The sequence below is a fragment of the Enoplosus armatus genome, chromosome 2, assembly GCF_043641665.1.
Source record: "Enoplosus armatus isolate fEnoArm2 chromosome 2, fEnoArm2.hap1, whole genome shotgun sequence".
NCBI classification, from domain to species: domain Eukaryota; kingdom Metazoa; phylum Chordata; class Actinopteri; order Centrarchiformes; family Enoplosidae; genus Enoplosus; species Enoplosus armatus.
Window position 1 is genome coordinate 28,409 of NC_092181.1, and position 18,300 is coordinate 46,708.

General features: G+C 39.4%; 3 protein-coding genes across 3 annotated transcripts; 2 read left to right on the top strand and 1 right to left on the bottom strand.

The window, feature by feature from the left end:
• The first annotated feature begins 314 nt into the window (after positions 1 to 314).
• On the top strand, positions 315 to 2,054 carry tppp2 (tubulin polymerization-promoting protein family member 2). The gene is made up of 3 exons (XM_070923712.1): positions 315 to 505; positions 1,317 to 1,470; positions 1,863 to 2,054. Exons 1-3 carry the CDS (start codon positions 315 to 317, stop codon positions 2,052 to 2,054), a joined length of 537 nt encoding a protein of 178 aa, XP_070779813.1.
• Positions 2,055 to 5,732: 3,678 nt separating this feature from the next.
• On the top strand, positions 5,733 to 8,243 carry cbln18 (cerebellin 18). The gene is made up of 4 exons (XM_070926099.1): positions 5,733 to 5,826; positions 6,425 to 6,604; positions 7,396 to 7,527; positions 7,942 to 8,243. The coding sequence occupies exons 1-4, from the start codon at positions 5,733 to 5,735 to the stop codon at positions 8,241 to 8,243; spliced, it is 708 nt and encodes a 235-aa protein (XP_070782200.1).
• Positions 8,244 to 10,551: 2,308 nt separating this feature from the next.
• LOC139301023 (ecto-ADP-ribosyltransferase 5-like) lies at positions 10,552 to 12,281 on the bottom strand. The gene is made up of 2 exons (XM_070924271.1): positions 12,192 to 12,281; positions 10,552 to 11,566 (listed from the first exon to the last, which is right to left on the bottom strand). Exons 1-2 carry the CDS (start codon positions 12,264 to 12,266, stop codon positions 10,808 to 10,810), a joined length of 834 nt encoding a protein of 277 aa, XP_070780372.1. The 5' UTR covers positions 12,267 to 12,281; the 3' UTR covers positions 10,552 to 10,807.
• Positions 12,282 to 18,300: the final 6,019 nt, after the last annotated feature.

The window sequence follows — 18,300 nt, forward strand, 5'->3', positions numbered from 1 at the left end:
ATGTTCACTTAGACTGACCATGATGGCAGCCATTTCTTGGCAGGCCAATCGTCAATCAGCTAATAGAGTCATTCTGAATTTGTGAGTTCTTTAATTTCACAAAGTGTCCTGACAAGGATGGAAAGTAAAGGATCAATCAAAGTCATGATGTTTGTCACCACTTTTTGAAGGGCTATTTGATGATTAGGACAATGGAACATTATCAACATTATCAGTTTGTGTCTGCGTGTGAATCTGTGTCAACAGTACCTGAATCTTCTGTTAACCTGCACACTGACCTGATGTGCATGTATGCTGTATGTGTATCTGTCAGTATGGCTGAGGGCTCAGTGTCTGTAGCAGAGGTGGAGACCTCCTTCCAGAAGTTTTCAGTCCATGGAGACACTAAGGCCACAGGGAAGGAGATGAATGGCAAGAACTTTGTTAAGATGTGCAAGGACTGCCAAATCGTCGACGGCAAAAACATCACCACGACAGATGTTGACATAATTTTCAGCAAAGTCAAGTAAGATTTCATTGATGCTCAACCTTCCACCGCTAAAACATTCATAACACAGAAGCCATATCACAGTGTAACAAACAGCCGAGAAAAGCAGTAAACTGTTGCAGCGGACATCAATATCATCTGCACAAAACCATGGATAGTCAGTATTCATTGTTTGGTTATTCATATGTCTATAATTTAATTAATAGTTTTAGAGTGGTAATTCGTGGTATGGTGCTGTGGGAAAAAAACACAAACAAGCATACTGGAAAAGGTTGTCAAATAAAAACGTGACCCACCTTAATGGCTAAAATTATTTAAAATAGCCTAAAGGTCAGCCTTGCTAGCACTAAACGTAGGACATAGCAAAATACAGCTGAGGCTGATTTGAAAGTAATTTGTTTTGCAGGTATTTGGTCATAAACCAAAGCATTGACCCTGTGATGCTAGATGAAAAGTCGAGGGATCACCAAAGGTATTAAGATTGAACCTCTTGGGAACATCGATGTCTGTACAATATTTCCTGGTAGTGCATGTAATAGCTGTTGAGATATTTCAGTCTAGACCAAAGTGGTCCCTAGAGCGACGCCATTAGTATGGCTAAATTAATTTAATATTGCCAATGACAGTGCAACAGCAACCAGCTTGACACAACTTCTCAGTGCCTATATGTGTGTGAAAAATATGTATAGCTAATTCCAATTTCCAGTGCTCGCTCTTTTATATAAATAATCACACTGTTATACCCTTGCCTGCTAGCCCCGTGGCATCATAATAATAATATGCACATAGGCACATGACATTATTTGGATAACTCTGTTACTTTCCTCAGGGCAAAATCAGCTCGTGTAATCACATTTGAGCAGTTCACCCAGGCCCTGACAGAGTTGGCTCCGAAACGTTTTAAAGGCAAAAGCAAAGACGAGGCACTTCAGCAGGTCTATGGTCTCGTTGTTGGGAAGGAGCCTACCAACATCGGAATCACTGTGAGTATTTCATTGGTTCTGACCACAACATACTCACCACTTACTGTATGCATCCCCCCATGCAGTTATATGACGTAGTGCATTGTTCAGTCCCCATTGTTGTGTGCCACAGTGTCATTGTTGATTATACCACTGGATGGCGCCAAATCCAACACATGGCTTCAAATGGCCATTCTTTTACAGGTTAAGTCAGTTCTTTTACTGGGATAATTCATAGAAGTGATGGGAAGAAAATAACTGGGAGTTGAGCAGAAAGTAAAGCAAGCAGATGGGATAACGTGTGTGTGTTTGTGTGTGTATGTTCTTACCTGAATGAACAAAAGAGTGAAATCACTGCTTGTTTGTTACATCACTTGAATTTTCACTAAAAATGTTATCCTATCTGCTTTTAGAAAGTGGCAAAGGCAGCAGCAGTGGACAGACTGACTGATACCACCAAGTACACTGGAGCGCACAAGGAGCGCTTTGACGAGTCAGGCAAAGGAAAAGGAAAGGCCGGGCGCGAGGACACCCCCGACACCAGCGGCTATGTGGGAGCATACAAGGGCAGCGGCACTTATGACGAAAAAGTGAAAGAAGCATAATTCTGATGACAGATTATGAAAACTTTGTTTCACCAATAACCTAATTTAATTGGCTACTCTATTTTTGAAGACAAAACAAATATACTGTATATGTCCTGAGTGCCTGGCATTCATAACACTTGTTACACTAACCCTAACCCGGATCCATCCAAAAGCAATTAAAGAAAAAAACATGTCATTTGAGTTACAAGGTTTTTAGTCACAACCAGGGAAGGGACATTAAAGAAAAATAATCCAAAGATAATGAAAATAATAAGTACAGTAGTGCAGAATGGGTCGAAGCATGAACAACTGATAGTGTTCAATATATTTTCAGTGATTTTACAGGAACCAAAAGATAAAAAGGACTTTTAACCAAGCTTGCTTGATAGAAATGACATCTGCTTTGTAGCTTAACACTGTGCCTTAGTATTGATGTAGCCGCTAGCATGAATGATATACAGTAACGTGCTGCTATTCTCAGTTACCATGACACAATGGATGGCCATTTAGCTGGTTTCAAGAAATGACAATGTCACTCCTTCACTTGCTAATCTTATCACTTTATATTTCAGTGCCTTCTGCTACGTGGCCAATCAGTGCCCATTATTATTCTTGTCATGGAATTTGTTCCTATTACTAAATGGAATTTATATAAACAAGTATGTAGAAAAGTGTAACAAGCAATGAAGAACACAGAACTATACTGTAGTAATGAAGCTACAGTACAGGATACTTTTAAATTGTCTTTATTCCATATTCTTTCCTTACTGACATTATGCTGTGTTTCTTAATGGTCATATAATGCAACGCTGTATTATTTTGTTCCAAAATTTAATCAGTTAGCGTCCCTTTTATCTCACAATGAAAGCATTTTAAATGAATGTAAAAATCTAAACAGACAAAAAGAACCAACATGACAGTTTTACATGGCCATGTATATATATTATTATTAACATCATAACAGAAAAACAATTAAGATGTTTTTGTTCATAATTGAAACATTTAAAACACTATTTGGGGATACATTGTAAGAGTATACATTATAATCTTCTCAAGACAAACTTTTACAATCTGGATCCTGTCACACATTTTACTGCATGAGCTTATATGATAGGGTACATGAAAACCCCAAAAATGATTTACAGTATCGGAAAATTAAAGAAAACTATTTCTCAACACTTTAAAGCAATGAAGGTTAAAGATAATAACCTAAATCCCTAATCCCTGCTGATTTCCAGAAATAGCTGGGATACAATTTCACAACATAAAGAGTCCTTGCAGAACAATAAACACTCAGCAGACACTCGTCCTCCTACCGGGACCCTCCTTGTAATGTGAGACTGATGGCATTTATGGAGGATTCATAGGCACCGTTTTAACAATGCTTTTCCTATGGTGAACATGTTTAAAGATAGCTTTTCTCCTATATCTCCTATATATCTCACACTATAGGCCAGAGCTGATAAGCATCACCCGGGTTTTGTGTGTACACTGCCATTGAATTTCATAATACAGAGCCTGTATTGTCTGCATTGCCATGCTCAACCCATGAATCACTATTAACCACTGAGATCTCAATACATGATAAAAAAATAAACCTAGCAAAACGTTTGTGGAGTAATCATTTGTGTTTTTCTTCTTTGAAGTTACTTTTTTTCATCTATTCAAATTCACTGCTGGTTATCTGAGGGGAACCTTCTTGTCATGTTTTAAAGACATTTAAACCTGTATTCACTGTTTTTTGGGCCATTTGAGACGAGCTGTAAACACAACATTGAGATAATATCACATTATAAAGTTGATATTGTTACATATCTGGCAGATTTGGATCAACATTATCAGTCATTCTCTGTCTTTACGGCCACCTGATGAATTTAAGTCCAATATTCACTCTCCTTTTTGCTCTCTCTCCACCTCGTGTCTGGCTCTTAAGCTGCTAAATGCTCCACAATGTTCACCAGCTGATCGCTGATGGTGTCTGTCGTTTGGTGCTAGATAGGTAGCGTACAGCTGTTTTTTAAAGCTTTTCACTGAGAACGAGAGCTTGCTGCATCACGAAATGATGCAGATTAAAGTGTGAAGACAGTAAAGTTGCGGGCTAAAAGATGCTAAAAAGCTCCATAGAGCAACTTTATAGTCAGATGATAATTATTTGAGGGTTCATCAGTCCATGAGCGAAACCTTTCAGATTACATGTAGTCATCTGATTCATTGCTAATATGGAAATATTGATTATACCTGCTTTAAACACAGTTATGGAACATCCAGAGTAGGAATGGATTCCACTTTTATAAAGAATAAGACAGACGAACCATTGCCGGTCTACCATAGCACAGTGAAGTTCAAATTTGAGTACAGAGCTACAGAGTTATGATCACAATATTTACACTTTGAGAACAAAGACATTTTTTTAGCAAGAAAATCAGAATTCACACCCACTAAACTAAATATTGTGAGACAGGTGAGGTTATGGTGATGTGCAGCTCCACAGATCTGTCCCTTAAAGGTGCAGTATTACAGAAGTGTTATGTCTTAAATGTAGGTAATAAGATAATCAGTCATTCAGCTCCTATGACCCACAAAGTGTGTTTTCTGCTCATAAAGACAATTCAAGACTTTTTCAAATAATACTAGTGTCAATATTCAACTCAACACTTCCCATTTCAAACAGCTTCCTCATGGTCCAACTGACAAAAAGACATATACACACTATTGGAAACACACCAGCCTAAAGTAAACTACAGCCTTCTTTGACCCAGTGTCATCAGTTTCCACTGACAGGTGCAGAGCGATAATGCAGCAGGCTTATCACAAACAACAAAATGAGCAATCCTATCAGCCAACCTGACACCTCTGACCTAATAACCAACATACTGTATACACACAGGCTCTGAAAGATACAATCTTCAGGAGATTTTGATATACTCTGGGGAGCTTATCAGGACGGTCCCTGCTGAAACCTGCCCTCACAGGTCACACCTAGCCCGAGGAGCACAGGGTTGAAAGTGTGGAGGAGAATGGTGTTAGGGAAGTAGACCGTTCACTGGAGAGTGTGAGCTGCCAGCTGACTGGACACAGAGATCTCTCCACCCACTTGGAAATAAAGGTGACGTGAATAGGAAGATCTCCTACAAGCTGTCACTGTGAATACTACTGCAAGACCCTCGGGCCCTCACTGTTTGTATATTTCTACCTTTTACTGTTTATCTGGATTATTGGTGGTTTAAACGCTGGACTGTAAGATTTAACGTGGATAAAGATTGAAGAGGAGATTCTCTGCTGGACTGCAGTGAGTTGAGACATTTTTTCTTCAGCTTGTTTACATCATTTTGCAAAGCTGGATGCAGTTTTGTCCAGAAAAAAAGTTTGTTTTAAATTTCTGGTATTACCTGAATTGAAATCCCTTCCACAGTAAAACAGATGCACAAAATAGTTGTTCGGGTGTGTTATCAAAGTTAAACTTTACATCAGGTAACAAACAACAATAGATAAAAACAGCATTTCCTACTGTATTGAATTAGCCATTTTTTATTCACTTACACACTTACAGCTCTGTATAACTAAAGAACATCAAATTACAGGTTACTTCTGTTTTGTCTTTGGTGTTATGAAATAAAATTGACCGTGAAGAAATACTTTCAGCAGTGTTCATTCTCGCAAACTATTCTGTCTACAGACATTTCCTTGTGTTGTGAGATGAGACTTATAGCATGCACTCTGTTCGTGTTGGGCCTGCTGTGGGACAATGTGAGAGCCGAAAACTCTATACGCAGCCTACGAGTGGCAGCAGGTAAACAAAACTGTTATTCAGATATATTGCTCTTAGCACAACTTCACATGAGAAACAACTGAGGGCCAACAAGTGACAAAGATGCTTGATCAACGGTGAGCTGGCCATGATCAATGCTACAGAAGAAGGAAAAAGAAAAGGGTCATTATAGTGTGTGTGTGTGTGTGTACTACATTTTGTCCCCATCACAACCTATGCTAGCTATAAATTGCAAATTCAGTCAAATCTTTTTAAAATCTTATTTTGATGCACAGATAGATATATATCATTATTCACCCATCACCCAACTCAACACACTCCTTAATCTCTGTCAAATGTGGTGCATGAAATGTGTTGATGTATAAATGTTGATGAAATTTGTTCAGCCAATGCTGCTCAGAGAAAACCAACCTTTGACATGTTGTTGCATTTCAATGTTTGGTGTTGTATGGTAAGAATCAGCGCACACTACATGCGTGTATTGCAAATATTTATTAGCATATACAGTATTCCTCTTGGAGTGTGGACTTTGCCAGTTTTTATTCTAACCAAACACAAAACAGCAACTGATTTGTAGATCGATGACACTCTTTTCCTTTCCTTCCTTCCACATTTGTAGTAGCGTGGGAGGGCGATCTGCCGTGCAGAAAGTGGGACTGTGAGTGTGCGTTCAAGCACCAGCGAGGCTGCTGCTGTGCCACCACTGAGCTCCAAGAAGTGGAGGATCAAATCTTCATGAGAATGATGGACCTGTCGACGAGCATGTCCCTGCTGGGTGACAGCATCCTTGAAGAAATAGGTACTTTGGAACATAATCACTGGTAGAAATAGTCCACAGACAGTCCATAGTCATGTGATTAGAGCTGTTGATAAAATAATTTATTTTGTTTTTTGTCTATTATTTACTTAAGAGACTGTCCATACTGATGCAAAATTGTTGAAAAAAAAAAATCTCACCTCAGATGTTCAAATTTCCATTTTCTGAGTGATTTAAAGGTTTTATCCATGTCGCCTTAAAGCCAACATGGATAAAAAGTCCTGATAATCACATTGAATAGCCATTTTGTTTCATTTGATTATTTCATCCCAATATTGTGTTTGTGTTAGGCCATTTCTGGTTGGGGCCATACAGCATTTTCAGTCATCACAAAATGCTGCAACAACGGTTGCGAGGAGCAGTTTATTTTACATTTTTTCCACATTGATGAAAGAAATACATTGATTTCATTATTTAGATTTATTTAAAACACCTGTGTCAATTTCAGCCACGCTTGTCACCATTTTATGCTATTATTTTGCAAAAGAGTAGCTTAAAGATGACGTCCCCATTCATAATCCCACATACTAAAGTCTGATTGGTCAATGGACTTCTCTAAATAGCCATTCATGGGCACAATTCATATTCATTTTGAACATCTCCAATGCCAACAGAGCAAACTCCATTTAGTGATGAAGATCATGCGGTATGATCAAAAGCTCCAAAATAGTTTGGACCTCGAGGTGAGATTGTTTTGCCTTCTGTTGAAGACACATCCGGCAATAGTAGTGACAGTGTGTTTTTCCTTCCCTGTTGGCTTGCCCCTGTCTCAGGAGGGATAAGGGTTGCATTCACAGCCTCCATGAGCCGCAGAACAAACTGCTTTGGACCTTTCACCAGGAATAGTCCCATTCCTTATGACGTCATCACCCTCAATCATGGAAGTGGATATAACCCTGCCTTGGGTAAGTGCTCACAGGCAATAATTTCAACACTATATGAAAGTGGTGTCCAACCATGCCTCATGTGGAGGCAGGATTTCTTTCAGGGTGATCAGCAACTTTAACCACAGACGAGTAGTGAAATGAGCTGCTTTAGTAATAGGTTGACAGACATTTGACTGGTAGAATATGAAACGTGATCCAAACTCATCCAACACTATTCAGATTCAAGGGGAAGTGAGTGAGCCATTCATCGGGTAAAGGATGGACTCATCAACATAACTGCTTACATCACATGAATGTGCTTTGTGCAGTTTACTGATGTCACCTTACACACTCAGTTTGTTAGAATTCCTTCTATGTTTACCACTTACTGACATTTGAAAGTGCAGAGGTGCCTTGTGCAAATTCAATTTAAAAAAATGCTATTCGTTCCAGGTTTATTCACAGCTCCTCGTTCCGGACTGTACTCCTTCTCCTTCTCGGTCTACTCCAAGGTGGGCGGGGAAGGCAAGAGGATGTACTACAAGGTGCAACTCGTGAGAAACGGAGAGGTGGTGGCATCTACTTGGGAAGACAACAGAGAAGACTCAGAAGACAGCAGCTCCCAGACAGTACTGCTGTCGCTGCAGCAGGGAGGCCAGGTCTATGTAGAGCTGCTGAGCGGCAGGCAGATATGTGGGAATGTCCAGGGCCTAAACACCTTCTCTGGCTCCATGATTTACCCCAATCTGGCCTAACTGTGTGTCTGCCTGATCCTAAGCTTACATGTGTTTAAGATTTGTTTCTCAAAAGCAAAGCTGAAATTACCACGTGAAAATAAAGATGAACATGAAATACATCACTTGAAGCATGCTAATATTATATATATATATATTAAATTATATGTAACTGCACTGTGTGGGCGTTTTTTTTTTAGAACTTTAATAAAAATATAATCAAATGCATTTCTGTTCTGATTTAATCTACTGTATATCTTTGTTTAACCCTCTGTCTGAAACAAGCTGTTTTAGAAATACCAAACCACCTCATAAAACTTGAACTTTCTACAATATGGGACATTTGATACTCGTATGTTGTGAGACAAGCCCATGGTCCTTCACTCATATAAACTCTGATCCAGGACTGTGTACTACATATGCATGGCTATCTCCTGGAATGCATTATTGACTTTAAAGCTGGGGGAAAATGACATCAGAGGGCTGTGAAGTAACAGAAAACATAACTTACTGTGACAGAGAGAGGTCCCTTCCATTAAAGTCAATACAAACCATGCAAAATAAAATATAGCACACAAATCCTTCTTCGCTCACTGACCAGTGCTGTTCTGTAGCTGAGCGCTTCAGTGCTTCCACTTGTGGCTGGAAGGTCTATAAATGAGATTACAGTCTGGATCATTAGTATTGCTGCACCAGTGATATGTAGTATAGTAGTGGACTTGATAAATATAATGTTATTAACCAAAGGAAAAAACAGCCAACCAACAAATTTTTGTTGAAAAAAAAACAAAAAAACTTACTTCTGTTTTGTCTTTGGTGTTATGAAATAAAATTGAACGTGAAGAAATACTTTCAGCAGTGTTCATTCTCGCAAACTATTCTGTCTACAGACATTTCCTTGTGTTGTGAGATGAGACTTATAGCATGCACTCTGTTCGTGTTGGGCCTGCTGTGGGACAATGTGAAAGCCGAAAACTCTATACGCAGCCTACGTAAAAAACAGGTTGTAATAAACCATTATCTTCTACCATCATGCATGAATGACTTGCTCAGCATTTACTGTCAACATTTGTCAAATTTTAGAAATTACCATTGATTTTTATGATATTTACAGTAATATTAACTTGTTGGAATTTATCCCAGAATGCTCGACTCACCCTCATGGAGTCTACAGGCAGCATCCAGCAAAGGAGCAAACACAGAGTAGCAAAGATCAGCACGTTGTTTTTCATCGATGCAGTCAGGAAGTACCTTTTGACCCATACACATACACAAAATGCGTTTTACATCAAGATTAATGTACTTCATCATATTATGTAGTTGTATCAAAAATATCCCAAACATTTGACATGCAAAAAAAAAAAGTTTTACCAACTTAAAAAATGCATGGCTCAAAGTTATGGAGAACTCACCAGTCTTCAGTATACAAAGATGCTGAACACGCAATTTGCGCATGCATTCGCATACACATTTAAATGCATGAAAGTATGTGAGTGAACTGTGTGTATCTTTTATGAAAGCATTAAGAATCTGTGCGCATGTTACAGTCAAGCTTACGTGCAGGTGCCTGAGATGGGGGGTTTTGCTATGAGCACTCTGTGGCTGCTAAAGGAAATGAGGTTGGTTTTACCAGACAAAAGACACATTTCCTACCTTCAGTGGGTCATTGTCTAACGTCCCAAATGGGTTCACTAACCATTGTGATATATTTTTAAATGTATTCCTTTATTATACAGTACATAGTTTGTGACAGCCTGTCCCCATGTCATCCACATGTCACGGAAAGTAATCCAGTGTTTGTTGAGTCCAATCTTAATCAATGGGTTGTCAATACATTTTTGCAAAAGAGTAAGTGCGGCAGAGTACTGCAATGTAAGAGAGAGAGACATGGAATGAAACATATTCAGTCAAACCAACCATGATGACATTCTCCATCTTTTGCTTCAGATACGTACTAATATTTTGGTCAGTTTATTCGGTGAAGGCACACCTAGATAAACCTCTCTGAAATCACTCAAATTCCTTTTTTCATGTTTTGCTAGTCCAACCAGCTGACATGTGGCCAGACGAGCCTGGTCACGAAATTACCAGAAGTGTATTGGCCATGCCACACATTACTGCACGTAAAGGCAGTATGTGTCCCAATATTGTAAAATGTTAGCCTCAATTCTAATTAAATCCACAATTAAATGATATTCACCTCTATTAACTTGTTGGTAGATTCTCTTCTGCTATTCACAGAGGAAAACAAAACAAAATTTGCTGTTTAAAAATTTATTGATTTCATTCAGAAAACTTCTAAAGAAATATATTTGTTGTACATCGTCATAAATGCTGATAAAAGCAAAATCACATCACAAATGCCTTTCAGAAATTTTTGCTCATGTTGCTGTACAGAATAATATGTTGGGGATGAAAACATAACTCTTCAATAATTAAAGAACGCTCAAGCATGACTTTAGGGGTTGAGAATAATGTATGGATACATTATAATGAGCTTGGATTTAAGAAGGTTTTTGAACAAGACTAAACTCTCAACTTAGTTTTGACTTTGCTCCACCTGTTGAAGAAGAGCAACTGGTCTTTTATTTAGTAGGCAATCTTGCCACGTCGCAGTCTAAATTGCTTTGAACTCCTGCACTCCTCAGGTCATAAACAATCTCACAGTCACTCAGATGTTCTACAAATTGTTTTTTTTTCTCCATTTTCTTTGTTATGTTGAACTTCTCATAGGGGGGGATGAGGACCTCTTGCTCTTTATCTTTAAGGCGTGGATATTTTTTCAGGAAAGCACCTGAACAGGTCTTAATTTTAAAGCAGGTCGTCTTACCAAAGTTGGTCAGGTTTGGTTCCCTAGAGCTGGAGGCAAAAAACCCAAACCGAATTATTTGATTGACATTGCCAGAGAACTTTGTATTTGTTCTGCGGTAAGTAATTAGACAGTTTTTATTGTTATTGAGGATCTGAATGGCAGATGTTAGCCAGAAATGTAAGGAGTGGTATGGAAAGGAAGTGCCATAGATGCTTTTGTTGGTCCGGACTGCTTCATTGAACTTCTCATAAAACTTTAGATCATCAGATGTATAAACACAGATTGCTTGCTTGTGATCCTTAGTTAAAGCTTCATCCCCTCTATCTTCATGTTCTAGCTTCCTGTTTGCACAACTTTGTGCTTTTTTCCAGAGCTTTGCAAATGCCCCTTTGTGCTCTTCTTTAAAGTATTTGTCCTTGACCATTGTCATCATTGTTTTGTTGCAGCCAAGGTACATGTCATCAACAGCATCTTTAGCCATGCTCAATGGGATGATCTCGTTAGCCTTTTGTGGACTGGAGATGTAACTAATCTAGAGGGAAAAGGAAGAAAAGGTCATGAATTAGTAGTTTGTACCACTGTGAGAATGTATAACTCACTTTATGACGACTGATGTGTTCGCTGCTGAGACTATTGGTACTACTGAAAACCCAAATACTGTACTAGACTTGACTCACATGCTGGTGACACCAGCTCTTGTACATATTCACTGCCTTCACCACTACACATACCATACTGCTACTCATAAGTACTGAATATATTGCTTAGGGGCCTCGGGGTTCGCCACATTTGTTCCTATACCACTGTCAGACAGTACACTCAGAACAGTTCACTTTAGCCTGTGAATACTGTTCCTGGCTGCCTGTGGAGTTTGGAGATACTCGCTGCTGCAGTTTGGTTGATAGTTTTAGATATATTTCTTTACTGCCATTATTATTGGCACAACCTGGTTATCAGCATAACCTGCTCTGTTGTGGCATAAAAGCCTCACAAAATATATTTAGAAACAAGACTCGTTCAACTTTCAACTTTCAAAAAGATTCAACGTTGTGACTCAACAAAACATTCCAACTTCCCGGTACTAGATGGAAGTAACATGATGAGTGACACAGATTTTCACATAGCTTAGATTTAACTGGGTGGACTATACCACTCACCTTCTTGGAGCCCACAGGCAGCATCCAGCAAAGGAGCAAACACAGTGGGGCAAAAATCAGCATTTTACCCTTCATCACTGCAGGCAGGCACACAGCTTCCCAGTGTTCACACACAGAACACATACACAAATGACATTTGACATCAGCAATGACAATACAAAAAATGGCATGATACATTCTAAATCAAATCTCATATTTTGTCATGCTGAAAATGTGTTTTGAAATATCAGCTCACCAGTCTTTCAGAGGAGAAGGTGTTGAGATCAAAAGTTTTGACCAGACAATGAGTTGTGAATTTCCAGGACTTATATATATACACCCTGCCTGGTCCAAGACCCACACCCACAATTTGCACACGCACATTCACATGTACTAAGAGTACGTGATTGTGGTTGTGCAAATTGTGTGTGTGTGTGTGTGTGTCTTATATCAATTCACACACAGCCTTGTGTGTATGTGCTTGAGACGGTGGGTTTTGATGTGAGCATGCTGCATCTGCTCAAAGGAAATGAGGTTTCATTTTACCTGACAAATGACACGTTCAGCATGTTACCTTCTCCAATGGACTCACTAACCGATGTGTTGCAACCTGAAGCTCCATCCATGATTTATGAACCATCTATGATTACACTGTGCAACTGCAGGCAGTTTACAATAGATCGGTCAAACCAATTTAGTTTAAACCATGTTCCTTTTCAATGACAATTAGCAGTGTCACTGTCTAAGCAAGTAGGACTATAGAATATTTTTAGGTTTTCAAAGCAAGCTATAGTCTGAGCCTGAAGTAGAGCAGTCTTAAAAGTCACCACAACCTAGACAAACTCTAATTTCAAAAAGATCAAGATATTTAAGAAATATCTGCAGGACGATGCAGAATTTTGTCCTTAAATATCAAAACAACTGATTGAGTTCAAAGTTTTGTAATTCACCGTCACAATGTTAACTACTTCACAATTGAGGACATTATCACAATTTAAATTACAGATAACAATCGATACCTACTCTAGATTTGAACCATTATTAATAATAATTATAACAATCATGTGACATCACTTCACACCCCTATACCACTTTTTTCACATATGCAGTGGCACTGAGACCTGCACACAGACTTTGAGGTGTAGAATTGGTGTAGTTCCCTTTTAAGTATACCATTATAACAATTACAAAAGGTATGTTGAACATACAGTATGTTGCAGTGAGAGGAGTATACTACGTGAATGTAGCAGCGGACATTAGGTGATTGTCTGAATTTGTTTGCATGTTTTGCTTCATTTTTGAATGTTGTAACCCAAAAACTTAAAATTACACTTACTGTAATACTGTTACTTGTGGGAGCTAATGGAGCCCTTTAAGAATGCAGTAGCTTCAGGGCACTGTTTATTGTTTATAGGATCGCCTTTAACTTCCACTGGTGTGGTTGATAGTCTTCCTGGGGTCCATATATACAAGATACATCATATATAAAATAAAACTAAAATAAAATAGCTTGACCAAAAAAAAAAGAAGAAAAAAAAACACAATACATGATCCACTTACTTGGTGTTTCCGAGGCTTTCAACCACATCTCCTGGCCTTTATCAGTGGATAACAAAATCACAAAGTTTGAGAATTTTCAATCCACTAAAGTACATATTTTTGCCTATTTGTCAAGTAATTGGAAGTTAATTGGCGCATTTGTAAAGCTGGGTCAGTGCATTCAAGTTTCTATAAACGCATATGGAATATGTTGGGTTGCTTTTCACAAAAGAAGTTTCTATTTCACCAATTGTTGAACCACATGTGAGAATGAAACACCGTGTAATGACTCTGAAGTTCTCACATACCATATGTGTCATTTGTCTGGTTCCTGTTGGAAGCCACAAGCAGCAAAACCAGCGTGTGAAAAGTGTGGACACACAATACTGCAAATGTGCTTGTGCAATGTTGACAATTGTAAACATTCATATTGATTGTATCTGGAAACTGTTCACTGTCAATGCAAAGTGCTCATTCTGAATGTGTTTTACCTGTAATGTTAAACTTATGGTACAACAGGGGATGTGTTGACTGTTCAGCACCGTAGCACAAAACAAACTACAGGAAAGCACCACAGATCCATCTACCATCTTCTATGGTACACCAGATGTAAACATGAACGATAAATGTAGCTTCTTTTGGTTACCCTTTGGCCTTTATTTATTTATTAGTTGACTGTAGAGACAACAGGAAAAGGGGGGAGAGAGTGGGAGGTGACATGTAACAAAGGTCATAGTCAGAACTGAATCAGAGATGTTGCGATGTTGCACACGGTGTGTGCTTCAGACCGCTGGGCCACAGGGATGCATCAACTTTGTCATTTTCTTATGATTTTGTGCTTCTTGAATGAATGGCCCAAAGTAAAGGAATAAGAAAGAGCTGCCAGGAACTGTTAGTGAACACGCTAGTGGTTATTCAATTAAATTCTTTTTTATTTATGTAGCGGCAAAACACAACAAAAGTCCTCTCATGACACTTAACAAATTACAAACTTTACAAACAGACAGACAGACAGACAGACAGGCAGAGATGTATAGCAGCACCAATAATAATAATATACTATAATAATACTGGAAACATAACTAATAATTGTAGTTACAGCAGTAATTATAACTGAAATATGACTAATAATAGCAATAACGGGTTTAATAATGACAGAAATAGGACTAATAATAATAATTGTAGCAATGAGAGTCAAGCAGGCCCATGGCGTCAGCAGCCAGGCATACCAGGACCACGATCCACAGGAACCTGCTTGACGAGTGTCTCGAATGTGTCTCATTTGGGGTTTTTACCACACACGGCCTCTTGTCTGTTTACTGTCAGCCCTGTGTGTTGTAAACAAACTAACAAACCAACAGTTTGCAAGGCTGGGGTCGAGATGCATGCACAAAAGAAAAGCTCATCTCTGGTCGGAAGGAGAAACACACCTACTCTTAAACATTATGAAAGACTTGCATATCCTCTTCAAGAAGATGGTTGAACGAGTGAAAGAGGGGGGCTGTGCTCACACGTCTTTATGTTAATCGAGTATGCTCATGAACTAAACTGTGACCAGGGATCATCATCATCATCATCACACACACACACACACACACACACACACACACACACAAAGGCAATATTGGTCAGGGGTCCTGCCAAGTGCAGTATGAATATTAGATTTGGACATGACAGATTTGACAGCTGCTGAAAAATTAAACATAGTGGAAAAGTGCATAGTGAAGAGGAGGGTATGAGTGTGTGTGTGTGTATGAGTTTGTATGTGTACATGTATACTGCAGTTGTGTTTTGATTTAACAATAGAAGCTTTAACATGCACATAGGCTAGGCTTCATTGTTCCTGGTCAACTGAAATGGAGAGTGTGCATCAACCATTTTTTTTGACTCTGTTAGTGTTCTCATTTCTAATAGCGTCTTTCATTATTTAGTCATTGAACTCCTTATAGAGGACCGTCAGTCATTGAAACATGGGCAGAGTCAACATTCATTTGCAGATAAGGCTAAGGGTCTTAAACCATTTTGTCCTTTCTACTCTGATAGCCAACAGTCATGTTGTACAGCATTATGACTCTGCTGTATTCAAGTGTCCTACAAAGAAAGGTTATGTGACAGTGAAATAATTCAGCCATCTTCATCATTATCTTTTAATTTACACCTTTAATTTTCCTACTGTGATATGTCAAAATGTCTTCTGTAAAAAACACACATTAACAGGTATGTTTTGAAAAACGTCCAGCAGATGGCAGCATTGTCTAACTATTTGGCCCCAAATCATTGACTTGCCTGAGCTGTTCACAACACTGTGCTGCTGTTTTTGACTGTGTGTGCATGGGTGTGCAAAGCTTATGTGGATATGCCTCACCTCTACAGTGTTTTGATTGTTTTTTTATTCTCAGTAGAGGCAACACAGTCAGAAGGGGTTACAGGGGGAAGGCAGGGCATGTTGGAGAGATGGGGAGAGGAGGGAGGAAAGAATGGATATCAAAAACAGAGGGAGGGAGAGGAGATACAAGATGCTCTGAGAGCTGATAAAAGGCAAAGTCAGGGTAAGGGTAGGTTGGTTTTTCAGGAAAAAAGATAAATAAAATAAAATAAACAGCGAAAGGTAGGCATCAGTCAGATAATAGACATCAGTCTCCTGTTGCACTGCAGGCCCAGCAGAGAGATGAGAGAAAGACCGGCAGAGCCAGGTAAGGAGATCTTGAGAAGACAGGAGCACAGAGTGAAGTAAGAGTAAGGGGATGTGAAGCTATGGGAAGGATTGGCGGAGAGTAGATAGGTTTAGCTGTGGCATACCTAGGAGAGCAAGAGAGAAACACAGTAATACAACAAGGAAGGAGAGGTAGAACAAGAATAGACCCGGCGGAGCATGAGCACTGTGCAAAGCATACGCAGCAAGGTAAGAGTGTCTGTAGCCTACATATGTGAGTAGGGAGGGTGTAGTGTTCAGTGAATTATCTCCAGCATTCCCAGCTGAGAAAAAAAAGAAATGAATGCAGCTAAAAAATACAGAGGGAAGGGTTAGTATGGATGGGGAGGAAGGGACTTGAGAGTCAAAATGCAGGGTACATACTGTATTACTGATATAGCTCTAGCAGAGAGAATGAGAGAGAGAGGAAGAGGTGGTTAGGAAAAGGGACAGTAGCAAGAGAGAGATTGGGAGAGTAGAAAACTCAAAGGGGTAGGAAGATAAAATGTGAGTGAAAATAAATGAGCAAAATGAAAGAGGGATGTAAGGAAAGAGAGGACTAGTGAGGGAGGGAAGTGTGGAATGGATGGCAAGAGATAATAGTGAAGTGTATAAAGGGAGTGATATAGGAAAGTGGGGTTTGAGGGAAATGAAAAAAGCAAGAGCAGAAAGGGAGGGTGGGAGACTACCAAGGAAAGAGTAAGTAAGGAAAGGCGGGATAATACAACAAATCAAAGAAGGGTATGGGGCAAAGAAGGGAGTGAAAACTAAAGTGGGAAGAGAGTAACGAAGGCATTAGGAGAGGATTCAAGAGGAAAAATAAAGTCAGGGAAAGGAAAGGAGGGAAGGAAGTATGGGGACATGTAGGGATGATGAGGGAGGGAAAAGAGCTAGAGACAGGAATGATGAGAAAGAAGGAGGATAGGAAAGAGGACCAGGAGGTAAGAAGTGGGGCTTGGGGAGGGGGTACAAGGAAGAAGGAGAAGGAAACAAAGAGGGACAGAAAGTATAGACAGTAAAGAGGGATAGCAGGCAGAGTGTGGAAGTAAAGTAGAGAAAGAAGCATGGGAAATCAGCCATCAGGGCAGATTTTTGTGAGTCATAGCAGAGAGAGAAGGAAATACATCACAGTCTTGGTAAGTAAAAGATTACAGAAAATCTAAAGAGTAGAGAGGACAGAAAGAGGAGGGAGGGGTAGGGAGAGTCAAAAGGTGTGGATGGTGAGAGGGAGCAGAGACTCCGGAGTGAGGAGTGAAAGAGGGAATAGGGACGGAGTGTGGAAAGTGGAATATTTATCTTTACTACTGGCTATTGCAGGGTGGATGGGAGGATACATCACAGACAAAGAGGTAGAGTGGTGCAAGAGGATCTGGTATAATTTACACAGAATGAATTCAAGGCATGATTGGAGGGAATTGAGAAAGGTTAAGTATATTGCTGTTGCTTGTGATAGACCAAAAACCTGTCCAGGGTCTATCAGGCTTCTTGACCAATGTGAGCTGGGATAGGCTCCCCATCTGTGACTATCTATCTCACTATCTGTGAATATCTCCACATGGCAATTACGTTATGGTATATGGAAATATTGCGGTTATGGAAACTAAATTGATAACGATAAGTATCTAAAACACTTGATTTGGGTTATGGACAGATCAGTTAATATAAAGGCAAAAGTTGATTAAATTTCTATGATGCAATGCAAACTCCCGTCTCGTGGATGAAAGCTAGACGTATTACACCCTTACTTTCTGCCTCACCAGATAAGGGCACACTACCTGGATTGGCAGTGAACTAGACCAAAATCGTGAGGTGTGGAATCATCCAATATGGACGTAATTCCTACGATACTCTGCTGAAATCTTGACACTTGGGCTGAAGTCCAGGAAGGACTGTAAAAGC

What these genes read in the sequence shown, in the direction of transcription:
- tppp2 (XM_070923712.1), top strand. Translation starts at nt 315, where the DNA reads ATGGCTGAGGGCTCAGTGTCTGTAGCAGAGGTGGAGACCTCCTTCCAG. An exon ending in ATAATTTTCAGCAAAGTCAA is followed by an intron (nt 506 to 1,316) that starts GTAAGATTTCAT and finishes TACTTTCCTCAG; the next exon opens with GGCAAAATCAGCTCGTGTAA. An exon ending in CTACCAACATCGGAATCACT is followed by an intron (nt 1,471 to 1,862) that starts GTGAGTATTTCA and finishes ATCTGCTTTTAG; the next exon opens with AAAGTGGCAAAGGCAGCAGC.
- cbln18 (XM_070926099.1), top strand. Translation starts at nt 5,733, where the DNA reads ATGAGACTTATAGCATGCACTCTGTTCGTGTTGGGCCTGCTGTGGGAC. An exon ending in CAGCATCCTTGAAGAAATAG is followed by an intron (nt 6,605 to 7,395) that starts GTACTTTGGAAC and finishes CCCCTGTCTCAG; the next exon opens with GAGGGATAAGGGTTGCATTC. An exon ending in TGGATATAACCCTGCCTTGG is followed by an intron (nt 7,528 to 7,941) that starts GTAAGTGCTCAC and finishes TATTCGTTCCAG; the next exon opens with GTTTATTCACAGCTCCTCGT.
- LOC139301023 (XM_070924271.1), bottom strand. Translation starts at nt 12,266, where the DNA reads ATGAAGGGTAAAATGCTGATTTTTGCCCCACTGTGTTTGCTCCTTTGC. An exon ending in TGCCTGTGGGCTCCAAGAAG is followed by an intron (nt 11,567 to 12,191) that starts GTGAGTGGTATA and finishes TTTTCCCTCTAG; the next exon opens with ATTAGTTACATCTCCAGTCC.